This window comes from Lutjanus erythropterus, chromosome 20 (assembly GCF_056507025.1).
Source record: "Lutjanus erythropterus isolate fLutEry1 chromosome 20, fLutEry1.hap2, whole genome shotgun sequence".
Lineage (NCBI taxonomy): Eukaryota > Metazoa > Chordata > Actinopteri > Lutjaniformes > Lutjanidae > Lutjanus > Lutjanus erythropterus.
In genome coordinates, this window is record NC_139336.1 from 13,098,193 (window position 1) to 13,116,758 (window position 18,566).

The 18,566-nt window shown below is 38.2% G+C and overlaps 1 protein-coding gene across 1 annotated transcript in view; it reads left to right on the forward strand.

Annotated features, from left to right (window-relative positions):
• Positions 1-18,566, forward strand: part of grin3a (glutamate receptor, ionotropic, N-methyl-D-aspartate 3A) — a 67,190-nt gene that overhangs the window by 33,884 nt on the left and 14,740 nt on the right. Inside the window, exons 4-7 of the mRNA XM_084746249.1 lie at positions 698-1,081; positions 2,858-3,003; positions 9,307-9,422; positions 10,801-10,952. Coding sequence (XP_084602375.1) covers positions 698-1,081; positions 2,858-3,003; positions 9,307-9,422; positions 10,801-10,952 — 798 coding nt within the window. The remainder of the gene's footprint in view (positions 1-697; positions 1,082-2,857; positions 3,004-9,306; positions 9,423-10,800; positions 10,953-18,566) is intronic.

Genomic DNA, 18,566 nt, shown 5'->3' on the forward strand with positions numbered 1-18,566 from the left:
CAAAACAAACAGTATCACAAACAGCACCCTCACCAGTAGATTTGCATTTGATAACAGTAGACTTTTGGGATTATGAAGCCAATTTTTGTCCAATTAAGGCTGGGCTTGTGAATGTGTGGCTTCCCTGCGTGAACTGCTGGCATTAATTATAGCATGCCATCTTGCTTCTGTGACTTCTTGTGAGACTCCTGATCCTGTTTCGGTTCACAGCTCAAATTGGTGAAATAAGCCTATGAGCAAATACCCAAACACTTTAACCTCACTCTGAAACAGCTATACCACATCAGACATCAAAAAGATACTATCATATGAATAAATACATTCCATAACTTGTAACTTGTAATTATCCATGTGTTACCCACATATTAACAGAGTAAGATGTAAATACAGCTTTTCTGACTTACAAAAAATTACCTGGAAAATAAAGATTACTAAAATACATTTAGTTTACAGTTTACAGTGTATGTTCTCTTGCTTTTTTAGGATCTAAAAAAGGCAAGCTTCTCAATGCAAAATAACGCATTCATTATTTTGCTCTTCTATATGGAGCCCACAGCTGAAAACACTGCTTAAGTTAGGATTAGCTTGCTTAGCTTATTACCACCTCAATAGGAAAACCGACTCTCAGTAAATGACACCAGTTTCTTTATTTAATATCAGTTTTAACTAATCCTGCCCCCGACCCCTCCTTTTCCAGGTTCGTACCCGCGACACAGCTGCACCCATCGGTGCCTTCATGTGGCCACTCCACTGGTCCATGTGGCTCGGCATCTTTGTCTCCCTCCATGTCACCGCTGTCTTCCTCACCCTGTACGAGTGGCACAGCCCATTTGGTATGACGCCGCGCGGACGCAACCGCGACCGGGTGTTCTCCTTCTCCTCGGCGCTCAACGTGTGCTACGCTATTCTCTTCGGGAGGACAGTGGCCATCAAGCCGCCAAAGTGCTGGACGGGCCGCCTGTTGATGAACCTCTGGGCCATCTTCTGTCTGTTCTGTCTGTCCACCTACACCGCTAACTTAGCTGCTGTCATGGTCGGGGAGAAGACGTATGAACAACTGTCAGGGATACATGACCCAAAGGTACAAAATTCTTTAAAGGTCCTAAATACTTACCTCCTCAGCTTTTAATATGAGTGATGATATCCAACATTAATACACTCTTGTCTACCAAAGTTGCGAACTCAGCTAGAAAAAGATGATGTCACATATTTCTTCCCACCAATCAGGATTCAGTAAATTTCAGACTCTAAAGTCAGACTCTAATGACCGTTTTTTTAAACTTTTAATAAATTGTACCCTAAGATGCTCATTTAACTTGCATATTTTGTCACGAATATTTAATGTGACAGAGAAATATGCTTCCAAGGGATTTAATTTCATCAAAAGACAATATTCTTTTTTTCCCATATGTTTTTCTATATTAGCTCAGATTAAAATAATTACATTTTTGCTCTCAGGTTGAGATGAGATGTTCAAAAACTTTTTCTTTTTTTTTAATTTAAAAGTGTGGTGCTTCATATTGACTAGATTTAATTAGCTTGTTTGTGTATTGCTGGTACATCATTTAATTTTTGTCTTTGCAAACATGGTTGTTTAGTTTCTCTCAAGTTTATGATGATTAACAGGCTGTTGTGGATATACTCTTTCGAAATGGCCCTTATGCTCTAGGGCTGCAGGATTAATCTAATATTAGTCTTGATAACAATTTTGGCTTTCCACATTTAAGAGCAATATTGAAATTTAAAATATATGCCTCATATTAAAAAATCCTGCATGTCAAGTGAAATGCTTCCTAAACTAAACCTGCAGCAGCAGCAAGTGCAAAATTCCTGGATGTCGTGGCTGCTGTTCAGAGCAGAAGACTAATATACAGCACAGAGCAGACGGGCGAGTTTCACAAGTCTTGCAAATCTAGGGGTTCTTTTTTAGACATGACCAAGCAGAAAGTCCAGAGCTAGTCCCTCAGAACAGATAATCGTCCCTCGTCTGGAAGTGTTATGGCTTTCGGGCAAGAGAGGTTAAACAAGAACAAAGAATATGCAAAGAATGAGACTTGCACACTGCAAAGCAGAACATTTAGAGTAACTTCTTCAACCAACTGAAAATCACCACAAACTGTAGTACAATGAAGGCATGAAGGCCAAGAAGAGTAACATCGCTAACAGCATCCATAACAGCAACACTGTACATCATGTCATGGTGTGGTATGTAGCACAACATGAAAGTAAAAGCAGTGCTCTGTTGATTTAATTTTGGGGGACAAAAAAAAAATCAGTACAATTGTATTTAAATGTTTGCATTAGCAGAAATGTAGCACAGAATGAAAATTAAAGCAATGCTCTGTTTAATTAGACGCAATTCCTTTTTTTTTGTCTCTGAATGAATAATTGTGATAATAGTGATCTAAATATTGATCAAAATAATCGTAATTTTAAGTTTGGCCATAATTGTGCAGTGCTATCATGTTCATTTTATGAAACTGCAGGCCAGAAGGTTAGCTGTCCTCTTAATTTAAGGCTCCTCCTGTGAGGAGTACAGTCCCTTAAACTTTAAGTCTGCAAATATATTCTTTAATTAAACCACATTTATAAGGGCAATTGAGGTAAGGTAATTAATGCTTTTTGTCAACTCACCAACTCTGTGAATCACAAAAGTGCATGGATATTGAGTTTGGTTCCAGAAAAGGAAAGAAACGGTATAAAGAACTTTACTTCAGCGTCTCAGGTTTTTCAAAAGTCCCACTGATGAAAAGAGAGTCAATAGGCTAAAATGAAAAATATCAATATTAATCAATATTGATGCTTTTTGAAGGCATTCTAAGGGTTAGCGTCTGAAGTTGTTTCTTCTTTCCTGCAGTTGCACCATCCCTCTCAGGGATTCCGATTCGCCACAGTGAGAGAAAGCAGCGCAGAGGACTACGTCAAGAAGAGTTTCCCCGAGATGCACGAATACATGAGAAGATACAACGTCCCAGCAACGCCAGATGGCATACATCATCTCAAGTAAGACGATGTTATATAGGCTGTATGGTCCACATACATCAGGCGGACACACACATAAAGATGCAGGCACACACTCATGGGAAATCATACACTGTTGTCACTGAGCGTCGTACATTCTGAGAAACAAGAGTTCCCTTTTTTGAAGAAAGGGTTTGTCAAGAACTCTTTCATCCAGGTTGGGTCAAGGGTTTTTGCACCGTAATATAAAAGGATTCTTCATAGAACCCCCTGGGCAGGGTTTGAAATAAAACCTTATGAATATAAACATGTTCTTGGTAGAATCCCCTGAGTGCATTCTAAATAAAACCCTTGAACTTAAACAGGTGCTCAATACAACCCCTTAAGTGTGTACCAGATACAACCCTTGGAACAAAAAAAAGGTTCTTGGTAAAGCCCCATGGGTGAGTTGTAGATGAAACCCATGGAATATAAAAAGGTTTTTGGTAGTACCCCTTGGGTAGGTTCTTGTGGCCCCTTTAGAAGGTGGAAAAGGACCTCTGGAGAGGGTTCTGAATGGTTCTTGGTATAACCCTTTATGTTGAGTTCTAGATAGAACTCTGATTTAAAGTTTCAAGGTTCTAACAGAGAGAGTTCTCCTATGGGGACACGCCAAGAGAACCCTTTATGTTTCTAGTTAGCACCTTTATTTCTAAGAGTGTCCCACTGTCATCTGTCCTCTAATATTCAGTAACTAGTCAAGCAATTATCTCTTGCTGTCATCATTCCCTGAAAATCTGTCTGGTTACAGAAATGGAAAAATTAAACTGTATCATCTTTGGAAGAAAAAGAAATGTGAGTTGTGTGTCCAAGGAAAGTCATTTGAAGAAAAGAAAAATTGCTGTCATTCACCCCCACGAGCCTGCCTGTTTGCATTCAGATCTCACCCTCCTCCTTACCCCGCCATTGCTGTCATCCTAAGCTGCTTCAACATTCAACCGGCATCCCCGCGGAGCAAAGCAGAATATAGTGAGAAAAGGCAGCTGGAATGCGGGCCGAGGCTGCGTAGGACACAATTTGAATGGATGAAACAAGATTTTTTTCACTGAGCTTGTAAAATGCTGATTAGAGGGTTCAAGGAAAAATGTCATCTTTAGAAAATTACAACGGGGGGAACAAGACAGCGTACAAGGGTGCTGCAATGCAACTTTGAATGCTCGGCGCTCAGGGTTTACTCCCCAAGGGACCAGGCATTAGTTATCACATTACATCAGCTACAGTGCTGTGTGTGCATTGGGCACTTAAATCTCATGCTGTAGTACACAGTAATGCATTTGCTGTAAACTGCTTTAACTGGAGAAGCCCCATATGGAGATTAAACTTAATATTCATGAACTGGTCCAAACAAAACTGGATATGAGGTTTGCTGTGGTTGCCTTTGTACATAGAATAAGTGTTGAAGGTGCTGCTTAGGTTTAGGTCTCTATAAACAGATACCTGCATATAAATGAAGAATCAGTAGATAAGGGGCAAGATTTTGGTATCAGAAGCATACTAGTGTCCTTTTTTGTAGTCCGTTTGTAGTCAAAGTATTGCCAAATCACAACTGAGTGGGCTTTTGTTACATATAAGTAAACATGTGGAGGTTATCCTGTGATGACAACAAAGGTTTTTATCAGTTTTTTTTTTATTTATCTGCTTTTATATACAGGTATCTGCTCACAGAGATCAGCCAAGCGTAACTCCAACTCCATCCCCTGTCTCAAGTTGACTGTAAACAATGACAGGTTCATGGAAGAGGAAGTCTTGGCCTAAATATACCTTATCTGGATGTTCACTCACTGCACGGGAAGCCCTGAAACATTGGCCGTTGCCCCAGATATTAAATCATTGTCAAACAATCTAGCTATTGTTTGACAATGATTTAATGGGTTCTGAGATTGGATTAAAGGTAGTGGGCAATCATACGTGTATTCATGCAAATCGCTCTGCTACAATGTGCCTTCACATGGCCATGTTAGGTAGTTTTGTGTGGATCATTTATTTATCCTTTTTTTCTTATTGACAATATGCCAGTATTTGAGTACATCACCTGTTACAGTAAGAATTATGACCAATGAGCTACAGTTAAATGTTAGAATTTTTCAAAAAGAAAAAAGAAAGAAAAATTTGTGTAAGTTTTTATGTTTTCAATTTCAATCTTTGGATCATGACCATGGTCATGTTTTGGATCAGTGAGGTCTGTTTGCAGTTGTCACACTTCTCATCCCTGCACACTGTACACCCATAACAGTGTGTGTGTTATTATCAGTGCTGTTTTACTGTAGTGTTTTAGTTTAATGAACATGTCTCATCACAACCACTGAAACTAGCAACACCTACTAACAGCAGCCTGTCTGCTATAATTAGAGCATTGTGAGAAAGTGCACCAACTGGAGCATTATTAGCCACCAGACGACAATTTTATACTATTTGGCTTGCTTATTAAAGTGGCTGATATTCTTTTATATACCTTAATGCAGTCTCACAAAACAGAAGCTCACACCTGAAATAGAACGCTTTGTTCGGGTCCTAACAGATCTTATTTTTCCCCGATCAACCACAGAGATTTAAAATTAATGTAACGGCTCCGTCTCACTTGTATTAAATAAAGCCACACTGCCGAAACATGTCCTGTCACTAATCGTGTTTTCCATTCATGCCATCGGGATGCGAATACATGATTCAGCTATTTTTACAAGGATTACAGCAGGAAGACTGTTTTAATCACATTGGTTAGTTAATTGGCTGGTGTCAAGGTATTGCACTGGTCATAAAATACATAACATCAATAGCACACCATGGTGGAAAGACCAAGGACGTAAGATGCAACCTAATTCAACCTGTAATAATGAACAGCCAGCTTGTGCGTGGAAGATAGCGGAGGATTTCAAACACTGTCCTTGATAACAAGCAAAAAATACAGACAGTATCTTGAAAAAGCCTTTGTAGAATTTGTATCCCAGAAGGCTTTGGCTGTCAGTAAAGACATTTTGAGTTGATTTGCAAAAGCCTCACTGAGAGTGTTGTGATTTAATATCTCACCTCTGTATAACAGACTTGGAGTGAGGAATGTGAGTAAATTGGCAGAAACTGGCAGGCTGTAATTTTACTGGCACACATCCAGTAAAAGTATTGGAAAACCACAAGCAAGACTGGACTGGGAAATATGCAGTTCAGACAAGGCAAACGGATGAGAGAAGTTTGTTGAATCATTTTCATCCCATTTTCAGTGATTGCAGTATAAAATAACCCCTGAAAGGCTCTATAAAACACCCACAAGCACAAAACAAAACCATTCATTCTCACATGCTTTTTTGTTATTCATTCATTGCTTTCGGTTTCATTTTTTCAACTTTTATGGTCGTGTTCAAGTCCACATGAAATGGAAATCGGAGTGCTGTTTGCTTCTACATATTTATGGGTTTCCTGGACAAAATTGAAAAAAAGAAAAAAAAACAGGCAGGTAGGGAGGGACTTTTCGCAATAGTCAATAGCCCTGAACGAGCACTATTGGAACTCAGTATCTTTGAGGTATTGACCAAAGTAGCCCAGTACCAACTAGTATCAAAACCGCTCCACTCAAACAATACCTGTATTTGATCCTTTTTGCACCCAGATCAAGATATCGCAGCCAATCAGTGTTCTTTGATTTAATGCAACCTGTGATTGGCTGACTACCACAGCTGCAGCTAACAGCTACTTACAGTCTGTGGTGGTAAAGTGAAGTGTGGTGTATTCGATCAGCTTGGCAGTTCAGCACCGAAACAAAATAAAGAGTATGGTAGTGTAATTTTTTTAAACGATACTTTGCCCTACTCCAACCATACAACTAGGTAATGTTGCATTGACCTGGCTGACTCTTCCTGGACTGGAAGCTCTCAGTAAATATGGCGGGACTGAGATTGAACACCACCCCTGAGACCAAGGTGAGATTTGACAATAGGCTATATAGTATAAAGGTGGTTTCCACCAGGGTTGGCCCCTGGCACCCCAAGGCTGGGTCACCTAACTTAGCTGCGTGGCTAAGCGAGTTTAATTGCAGTTGGTGGTTAGATATGTTAGCAACGAGTAAAGCTAACAGCATGCTCAGGAAAGCATCGGGAAACTCTGTGCTCAGTGTAAGGCTGTCAAGCCCAGTTCCATTGCCTGCTAATGGCAGCTAAGTTATCAAAATTGCTGACCCAGAGTTGAGGCTGAGCAGCTGGAGGAGATCTGGTGGAAAACCAGAAACCATTTTCTCCATAAAATATGATCCAGTTTCACCCAAATCAGTGAATAGTCATTAAGTTGTGTTTTTTCTACAACTTATAAGGTTGTGCCTTTGTACGGTAACGTTAATCGGTGACACCCCAGCCCATCATATGCTCCATGTAGATAACAGTAGATGCTGAAACAGTCCACTGCAAAATACTCTGCATAATCTGCTGTGACAGATACCATTTTCCCCAAAATTGAAAAAGTTTAGCCAGCAGGCCTATAACCCCAGTATTCTGGTGAAGCAGAACAAGGTTTGAGGAGGTCAGCATGTTGGAAGACACACTGGCATACCATAGTCTTGCAAGCAAGCTAACTAATGAATTTTAGCCTGAGATCTGCACCACTAAAAGCTGAAGATTGATTGGTCGATATTGTGATGTTATTGGTTAGGACTGGTTGGTTCTACCTTACATAAGCATGCATCATATTGTGTTTTACAGGAGGAAAACATTGTTGGATTCTCTATGATTTTGATTAAAATACAAAGACATTTATTTATTTTTGTATTTATTTTGGCATACATTGTCACAATATGACTGGAGATGTCATTTAAAAGGGTTAAAAAAGACCTTATTTGTTTCAAATCCCAAACACAAAACATAGATCACCCCATCTGTGTTTCTATCTATTCTGTCTATCTATAACATGGTGTGAAAGCATATAGCATCTATGACCTACTAAAACAGACCAATTCAGCTCACGTAATTGTTTACACTCTCTCTGTAAGGTCAGGGGTGTGACATGAGGACAAAAACTGGGAGAATGTGACTCAGAGTGCAGCCCTGGAGTGAGATGACAAACTAAAGTTCATTTAAGTTTATGTCTTGGGAGGTGTTAAAGGTGAATTTTTCATGTGAAACTCAGAGGGTTTATTTAAAATGTTTGCGTGTGTCTGGGGTTGATTCCCCAAAGATGTAAGATTTTTGTTATCGCTGAGGTTTTATTTGTCCCCAACATTGAATTTGGGAGAGATCAGTCCCCGTCCGTCTATCTGTCTCTCTGTTCAGTCATCCATCAAAAACATTTCAAATGCCACTGATCAGATTGTCGTAAAACTTAACGGCACAATTCAGGTCAACACTCTCCTCCAGCATACTTTTTGGAACAACCCACATGATATATGAAATGCCATATATTTGACTGTATTTTGTGGAATGACGCAATGATTGACTTGATCATGTTTGTTTGTTGGCCTGAGGCAGTGGTGTTCAACCTTTTCAAGTGGCGATCCCCCAGAATAATCAGGCTGGTGCATGTGGCCCCCATGATCTGTATTACAGAAAGTCAGAGTGGTATTTCCAAAGTTTGGTGAGAGCTCAGGGCTCTGCTGGAAATGACTTTCAGGTGACCCACCTTCAGATGAAGTCTCCATTTTCTGTCCTGTTGTCCCGAGTCTTGAGCTGGGATACTTTTTTCTGAGAAGCCATCGCTCCATATTAATTGCTCAAGCACAATACTGTGGGACAAAAGGAACAAAATGGAAAAGATTTTTTGAGTGTGTGTCTCATGCATTCACACAGTCTCACAACATGACATCAGCTTTGAAACCTTATTTTCAATGGATTGCACCATTGGTAGCTTTGTGTCTGAAAGGGCCTTAAGACAAATTATATCACTTGTACACGCAATGTGATGTAAAATACAGCCCTCATTTCCCATCATACTGAACATACATCATCCTGGACAGGAGTAGTTTGTTAAGTTTTATGTTACAAAATGCAAATGTTACTTTTTGTTAGTGTTTATTTTGGTAATTGTCATGTTTTGCTAGTTTATACTTAAAGCCATTAGTGAGGTGGCTAATTCATTTCTTGAGCCCAGCTGTATTTTATATGTTGAATGTTATTACAGCGCTGACATCGCTGAGAGCTGCTTCATGGCTCTCATTCAGTGTAGTTTGTCACAGTATTTTGATGTATTCTCCACAACCATCTGGTGACCCTATGAAATTATCTTGTGACCCCCTTGTGGGGTCTCAGTCCACAGGTTGAGAACAACCAGCCTACGGAGAGCTTACAGAATTTGTGTGGACCGAAATGACTGTATCTGCTTGCCGTGTGTTTACAGGGCTGACCCTCAGAAGCTGGATGCGTTCATCATGGACAAAGCTCTGCTGGACTACGAGGTTTCCATAGATGCTGACTGTAAAACACTAACAGTCGGAAAACCTTTTGCTATAGAAGGTAACATCTAAGCTCATTATTTTGTTCAAATTACTGGCTTTGGTGGGACACAAAATGTGGATAGTTCAGATCATTTGAAGTGGAGTTCTATGAAGTACTTATTAATAATCAGTGTATTACTGACAGTAGATGCCGGATGGCCACCAGCAGAGAGGGGCACCAGCATGGGAGTGAGGCAATGTACTGCTGTGGACAGGGTCAGCAGCAAAAGGTATTTTACCCACTTAAGAAAGGTTCACACAAAAAAATCATATCGGTTTAAGTGCTTGCTATGTTTAGAATATTTTCACCACTCATTTTGAATTCTTAAAAGGTTAGTTTGGACTCACTGAAGTCATAAACTAACACAAACAAACAAACGCAAAGCCAGCAGTAGACCAGCAACTTGTATGTTCTGTGTGGTATAATTAGTCTGTGGAGACTGGTTGGTTTAGAAAGAGAAATATTTGACTTGTATAACAGTGGTTTCCTGTCAGAAATGTCTGATAGCAAGGTAAAGTGGTGAAAATATTCTGAAAAATTGCATAAACTTGAACTGATATTGATTTTATTACCTTTTTAAGTGGCTAAAGTACATTTTGTTATTGATCCTGTCCACAGCAGTAATATGCGAGGCTTTTCCACATTAGTGGACTAATTGATTAGAGTATTGGTTGTTTTAGAAACTATTAGATTAAATTAGTCATTAGTCAGTACTGGAAAACAGTTTGACTTGTGGCAGTTTTGGTTTTTTAATTATCTCTGGACTTTCAGCGGTCTTTCTGCATGACTGCACACTAACTGACCATGAGCGTTTTTTAGGCCAGCCCTAAATTTAACAATACCAATCTCTCAACATTTGCACAGCAGTTAATCTTCTGGCTTTCAACAGCTTAGATTCTCCACTGTCTATGTTAATCTTTGGTCCATTTAGCAAGCTTCTTCCTCCCACTGTGAAAATGTTCCCCTGGTGGTTGCTTCCATTACAGGGCACCACAGTCCCAGATTCCAGCGTTGTTGTTAATTACTTAATGCACCCTTAAGCCTCCAGGATACAATGCAAATCAATCAGTGGACTTCCTACCAAGGAAAGGTACTTCTGTAATTGGCTATTGCCGAATTTGTCACACTTTCCTGGCATGCTAAGAAACTCAGAGATTTACTTTCAATGTCAAGTACCTGCTTTGTTTTTTTAGAGTGACAGTGGAGCTTTCTGATAAGCGCTGCCAACATTTGCCAAGACTCCCCTTTTTCCTGCTCAGCAGTCATTTTTCTTATTTTTGTGCACAGCTATGAACCAAAAAAAAAACATAATGGCAGAGCATGAAGGATAAGTGAAAATGATTTTGCTGTTGTGACAGAGGAATAATGTTTCTGTACTGTGTATTTCCTCTGGCAGGCTATGGGATTGGCCTCCCTCAGAACTCTCCACTCACCTCCAACATCTCAGAGCTTGTTAGTCAGTACAAGTCAGATGGCTTCATGGACATGCTGCATGACAAATGGTACAAGGTTGTGCCCTGCGGGAAGCGCAGCTTTGCTGTGACTGAGGTAGGAACAGAGCCACCTGTTACATACAACAGCAGCAAATGCACTGTTTTGTATAGCGATGCTTAATATGATTTTTTTTTTTTTCATCTGATGGTATAACCAGAAATTACCTGCTTCTCATGGGCGATGCTGATAGGTAGCAGAAGATAACCATGTCACATTTCTGTATTTTAAATAGAAGTTCATATAACCTGTAGACTATTCACTCCTGAGGGTACGAAAGGCTCAGATATAGTGAGCAATAATTAATTTAATTGGCTCCAATATAAATCGTGTGTCCCTTTTTTTGTGTGATGGAGACATTTAAATAATTGTTGAGTTTTAAAAGAATTGATCACTTTTATATGGATATCCAGTCCTTGTTGATGGTAAATGAAGTCAATTGAAGTATAAATTGCTTAGTGCCTGCTACACTGGCCGGGAAAGATGAGTTCTCTTGCTTACATGTACCAGGGTGCACCACATGTGAGTTTCTGACATTCCCGTTGACATATATCACCCTTAGATATATAATAGAACTACATACAGCTGTCAGCTCAACCTTGCTGAATTGTTTGCTTCAACTGACTACATTTACCATCAACACTAAAATGGTATCCATATGAAAAGTTGTGAATTTTTCCTTAAACATATTATATCTTCCTATCTCCATCCACAGTAATGGCTCAGATATATAAAGGGGTGTTTCATCTGGTATCATGAGTTTCTAGTTCCTGCCTGCCAAGCACATCAAACACAGAAAAATCGATTTTAAAGCTGCGCTAATCAATATTTTTATATAGCAATGAATCAAAGAACTATTCATAATGCAGAAGGGTTGCTCATAACAAACCTGCAGTTCCCCTCAGCTGTATTCTAGCTTCTTCCAGTTTATTGTTTTGGCTTTCCAGCCCAGAACATTTCTGTTTGCTTACATGTCAGTGCTCTCATCATCCTGTTGTCCAGCTGCAGCAGGCAGCTGTTTTCAGAGAACAAGCAGCTGACAAACCAAGTTAGTGACTACCTGGTGAACACAGTGGAGCGCACAGCAGCTTAAAAAAAAAATAGGTATCTCCCCTTGGAGTAAGTGGAGACCAGAGTGAGAGTGACTGCTGGACACATTTGTTAGATGGCCAGAGGCATGACTCTAAATAAATGCTAATTTTGCTCAGGTTTCGGTGGATGTGTAAATAGGCAACTGTGGCAACTGCAACAGCAACTTATACAGAGATAAAACATCACTTGTGTACTTATTGCTTACAACCTGTTTCACAGCTTGCAAGGGCCAAAGAATAATAATTCAATGCAGCTTTAAGTTCAAGCTATAATACGTAACATTTCCACATTAAAGTGTCTAAAATTGTGAGACATGTTTTGTATATTTTGTTGAGTTGTGTACTAACATTGTTCCAAATGTTTCCAACAATAGTCAAACCCAGAGAAATTCATAATATATTAAACGTCACGGTGTGTTTCCTACTAGCCGCTGGTTGCTATTTAACTTAAAGGAAAACACAGGATATGTCAAGTAAGAGTAAAAGTATGCGGTATTACATCTACTCTACTCTCTACTCTAATTTCAAAGAAAACCAAATTATGAAGGTGGTTAAATGATGTTTCTGGACACCTGTAACAGCAGGATATATAGTTACATCTTAAGTTAGCCAAGGTTACCAAAATGCTAGCTAACAAGCTATCTAACAATTCATAGCATTAATAGCATTTTGCTAACATTAGCTGTCAGATGTAACTAGCTAGCTAATGGCTGATGTAGCTTAGCTAGCTAGTTAACGTTTGCTACTGAGCAAAACATTAGCTAACTACCTAGCTAATAATACATGTAGTTTATATAGCCAGTTAATTAGTGTTTTTTTAACATTAGCTAACTTAAGTTGTGACTATATATATGTGTCACTTTTATAGATCCTCTAATCTTTTAACAACGTTCGAAATTTGTTTTTCTTTTCAAAATAGATGAGGCTAGCACAAAGAGTTGGCCTATCTAAGCACATAAAACAGGACAGGAGACAGTTGACTGAGGTTTCAAAAGGGTCAGAACTTAGGAAAGTTTCTCCAAAAAGTTATTTGAGTACATGAAATGGAGTAAATGTAAATTCTTACTACCCACGTTTGAAAATAGTGGTTGCTTAACTTCCATGATCCCACGCTACCTGCGCATCCGCAATATCATCAAACTACGTCTTTTGTTATTGTTTTGAGACCCCTAGTGGCAGAACTTACATATCTTGTGTTTAAGCAGTAAAAAGCATAATTATCATGTCATTATAAAGGTATATTCTTTATCGTAAAACATAAAATAAAAAACTATCAGTCTGGTTATTCGGAATTCATAATAGAATATACCATCATTGTAGAAATAGCATTTGCTGCCACTTAGTTAAATGGATGGGTTTTTCTTTTTTTTTTCTTTTTTTTTTACAAAGCCATTTAAAAGCATCATTACCAAGGACTCTGCCTCCTGTTTCATTTTTCTGGCTGCTCTTTTTCTGCACTGCCTCCACAACCTCCACGTACAGTAATTGCTCCTTACTAATTCAGATTCTGGCCCCTGACCCTCCAGCTGCTAACCAAGCTGTGTCCCCATAACTTCACTCCTAAGCAGTCCGGGCCCCGTGGTCCATTCTGTTCTGCTATTACAGAGCACTTAGCTCTCTTAGCAGCCTGGCCATCTCTCCAAGCAGCTGTGACTCTGGAATCCCCAAAAGTGGCTCCTAGCTCAGTGTGGACTGCAAACTTCCTATTACCCAGCATGAATTAAAAACACACTTCTTCCAAAAGGAATTCATGTCCCTCTTCTCGCCCATCTTCTTCCCGTATTTGTACTTTTCTTTTATATTATTTATTTTTCTCAGCTACTTCTGTTTTCAAAGGCACACAGTCTCCACTGGTTGCTCATCATGATGTCTAATTAAGAAGCACCCCTGGTGTGTGTCATTGAATGACAGCAGTATCTAATACATAAATGTAAATTACCATCTTATGAGTCTCACATGAGTAGTAGAAGTAGCACATTGCAGTGCAAGGGATTCAGTGTCGCTGAAGTGAACCATTTTCTGCTGTGTAACAGCTAGACGTGTTTCAGATGCTATCTACTGTTGCAGACATTTAAATTGCCCCAGGCACATTTCATTTTTGCAGTATCATGCCTCCACCTGCCTACAGTGACAGCAGAGGAAGCTGCTTGACCAGTATTTTGCTTCGTCTGTGTGTCATTTAACTTTACATACAACTATAACAGTCAGGTGCTGTGCAGAAATACACCGAGTGATGATCGTTGCACCAACAAAAATTAATTTAGTCTAAGATTAGTTCTAATTCACTAATCTCAGTTTACTCAATTCAAGTTTATTGAAACCTGAAATTTTATTGATATAGAGATGCTTGCTTACCCAAACTAAAATGAATTTGAAAAATTACATTCTGTTGGGACTTAGTAAGTATAAGAGTTGTCTTAACAAAACATTACATTGTTTGCTAGCTAATTATAACAATGACAAAACTGAATATTGTTTGCTAGCTCCCTAAAAATTAACAAAATGTTACATTGTTTGTTAGGCAGCTACAAAATGAACAAATAATTAATGTTAATGTGAGGAAAAATCTGTTGGACGAATTAATGGAGCAATGCGGCCAAATAATATAAGATTAAAAAATGGACAACAGCGCAGTAAAGAAGAAAGAGAATGGCAGCTGAAAGACTGTTTTAATGGATCAACTTGATTATTTTGCTCAATGCATCTCCAAAAGGCAGGCTTTTGAAAAGTTTAACATCTTATACTGGAGCACATTTTATATTGGGGTTTTAAATTTGGTGCAACGTAATTCAATGACGTATATGTGTACGGTGTACAGTAGATCTAAAGTGATATTTCAAGAGAGGTTTAAATCTAATGTCTCTTCATTTTGATCTAGTTAAAGATTTAATTGGGTTCAAAAATGAATCACCGCCATATTTAGTTCAAGTTAAAGCCTATACAGTGTGTATCATTTAACTAAATCAACTTAAACTCATGTTTAAACGTCATGTTGCTCACATGCATACACAGCTTCTTGACAAAAGTCGCATGTTTAACCACAGTAACAATGTGCTGTCAAAACGAACACTGGACGACATCAGCAGGAAATTCATGGGATATAAGCAGTATGAATTACTGACTAGGCTGGCCCAGTTTACTTCTGCTCAGCAGTTTTTTTTTTAGCAATCTTTTATTTCGATGAATGACTTCTACGCCACCAGCAGCAGCAGCAGCAGCAGAAAAATGAAAAAAATCTGATGGATTGGCTTCAGTGAGGCAGCCAGACTCTCTGGCATTCAGCCAGCTCTCTGTCACCCCAAAGGAGTTGATCCCATTCAAAGTAATAAAATCAATACCAATAAATGACATATTATTCAATTACCTAACATTAAGGGGGCCAAACTTAACATTACCAAGAAATAAATTGTGATCAAAGGGATGAAGATTAACAGTGCTATGTGCTTTATTGAAGTTATTCATAGATTTTTGCCGCAAATTTGTGCAATTAAGTGTGAGTGTAGTGAACCAAAGGAGATAAAAAAACAGAAGTGGAGTTGTGAATTATAACATCATTGTGAGAAACGGTTGTTCTATGTGGTTGCATACAGTGAAAAAAAGACATAAAGTGTGCGTGTTGCCAAAATCTGCTTAAATCTGCTGATCCAAAGAACACCCATAACTGTGAGGAATGTTGAAGTGGGTTAATACACAATAACTTACACTGCTTTTTATGCACTGGAGCTAAGTATTAGATTAGATTAATGTCACGTATCCTCAGCAAGCTTGTCTTGCTGTAAAAGGATAATACCACGGCAATATAATTTTATCTTTCCCCATCCAAATTAATTCCCACAAAGTTTGAAATGTCTTCCTCCGGCAGTCGGATGCTACCACTGTCTGTGTTGCCCAACTTCCACGGAATCATCAGCTCCCACTCTCCGAAATTTCATTACAGCGAGCCCGCCAAGTTACAATACTGCAATGACGAATTTAATCCATCATGTATATTTTTTTCCAACATGACTTTATAATGCAATCATTGCTGCTGTGGCTGTATCACAAGCGGCTCCATACTCAGCAGTAAAACGATTCATAAGGGAATGTACATCTGCAGGAAGTGCTGCCACAGGTGCTCTATTAAGAAAAGTGTGATGTCACAGATGGCTACGCTTGCAGACTCATTATACGTTTCTGAAAGGTTTCTCCGTAGTGACACATTTAGAATAGAATGAGTATGAATAAAGATGTGAGGGGCTGAAATCACAATTTTATTGAGAAGTGTGATATCCCAGAGTGAGACAATCTGAGGGGTTTTCAAAGGAGGAAACATCTAAAATGAAACACATGCTGTATTTTTCCACGAGAAGTTAGTGAAGGTGACACTCTGTTATTTAAGATGTCAAAATCTCTTGAAATGTCTTAAATTTCTCTTTGAAATGCAATGCTGAATTCAGTAGGGGAGAATGGGGTAACATGCGCCACTTGATGGTTTCGTTTCAAATAATGGCTAAAATACATACCTGACGGTCTTGTGTAGTTATATAATTATCATGGTTATAGAAAAGGAGTGTCACGAATCTCCAAATCCAATATTTGTTTTTACTTTTGATTTTAGGGTCACAATTCAATTTGATTTTAAATTTGAAATTAAATTTATTTAATTATTTATCTTTTAGAAGTGATGGGTATACCAGGGTAAGACTAGACTCTTGATTTGCACTGATTAAGAGACAACTGTCATTTAGATTTTCAAATCCTTCTTTAAAACTAAGGTAAGATAAGCTGTGTCATCTTTGAAGTATTGTTTTTTTTTCCCTCTGAGATGCACCAGACAACACATGTAGGTGTTGATGGAGAGAAGTCTGGATTTTATTTTGATTATTGAAATTGGAAGTTTATTTCCATCAATATCCGATTTACTATTGAAATTGTAAAACCTCTGTTTTAGGACAGTGACAGTATCAAATAAAGTTCAACCTATGGCAAAGAATTTAATGGAAATGTATAAGTTTGTTTTTTGTTTTTTGTTTTTTTTTAACATTTTTCAGAGACAGATTTTTTTCTTTTTTGGCCAAAAATCCATTACCTTGTGTCCAATATGGATCAAGTAATGTGAACTATGCTTCCTTAGTTTGTGGTCACATGATTAGTTTTGTTTATGGGTAGCTACTTTGTGCTAGATAGAAGGGGTGACTCATTTTATCCACTGGCTGAACTTACCCTGTTCCCTTCTACTGTACTGCAGTTTGACTTTGTAATGCTGTTAATTATTTAGTTTGGAGACTAGTATCACTTTTCCACCGCTTCATACTGTTGTTTACTTCTGTGTGAAAACAGTTGAAAGAAAAACCTGAGCAAGTCTCCTCATGCTCTCTCTTTTTTTGTAGAAAGCTTTTACAACTGTAGCTGCAGTGATTGTGGTGTTATAAAGTCAAGTTATGGGAAAAACAAAATGCATGATGCATTAGGTTTGTCAGTGCAGCGTTTTGTCTATGTGAGCTGTTTTTAATGGAATTTTGAAAACAATGGGAGCCGATGACTCCTGGGAGGTCGGCCAAACTTGCTGTTACAGAGACGGTGTAGAAACTTCTGACTGCGGTGAATACATCAAGGGGTTCCCACATTTCATGGGTAAAAATGGCAAAAAATAATAATAATAATACAATTACACAAGTTTTATCATTAAAGCGTTAGGTGGAGAAACAATTTTGCATACACCAACCAAAAGCTGCCACCACGCCTACTACTGAAAACAACATCTGCTTGAATAAGATAAGGATGCCCACACACATGCGGTTGTACTATTGTATTATTCTCATTAATTTTTTTTGTTATAGTACTAAACAGAGCACAAGCAAAAAAGAGAGTAAATTTCAAAAAGCAAAATAAGAAGAGGAATAAAAATACTTTATTTTAATGACAATTACATGTCAATGTCATTTATTTAGCTTACCTTGAGAATGATTATATCACCAATGTGATGAGGTGGAAAAGATACAGTGATTCATTAGAGTGAGGAACTTTATCAAAATAATGAGTTATTATCTCAAAGTGATGACTTACTTCAAAATAATGACTTTCAATTTCTCAAAATGATGAGTTAGTGTCTCAAAATAATATGAGATTTTGTACAAATAATAGATCACCATCTCAAAATAATGAAAACGTTTCTCCAGAAGTCAGCTAATATCTCAAAATATTGACTTAATATTTCAAAATAATGGGAAAATTTCTTCAAATAAGAGTTAGTGTCTCAAAATAATATAAAAGTTTCTCATTATTCTGAGAAGGTTTCTCATTATAATGACTTATTAGACTTTTTAATCAAATTGGTGAAATGGGCTTCCATACAACTGTGCATATATATTACACTTTGTGCAATATGATGTATATTGCATGTATGTTGCATAATATACACAGACCATGGGAATTTCAAGATAAAGGGCATGATCAATAATTAAACAAATGTTTAAACTGTCTTGTTTAATGACTGTTTTATCACCGTGCAACACAACCTGAGGGACTTTTTACTTCCTGCATAGACAATTACTCCTCCATTAGAAGCAGTATATATGCATCCCTGATGTCTTATCCTCTG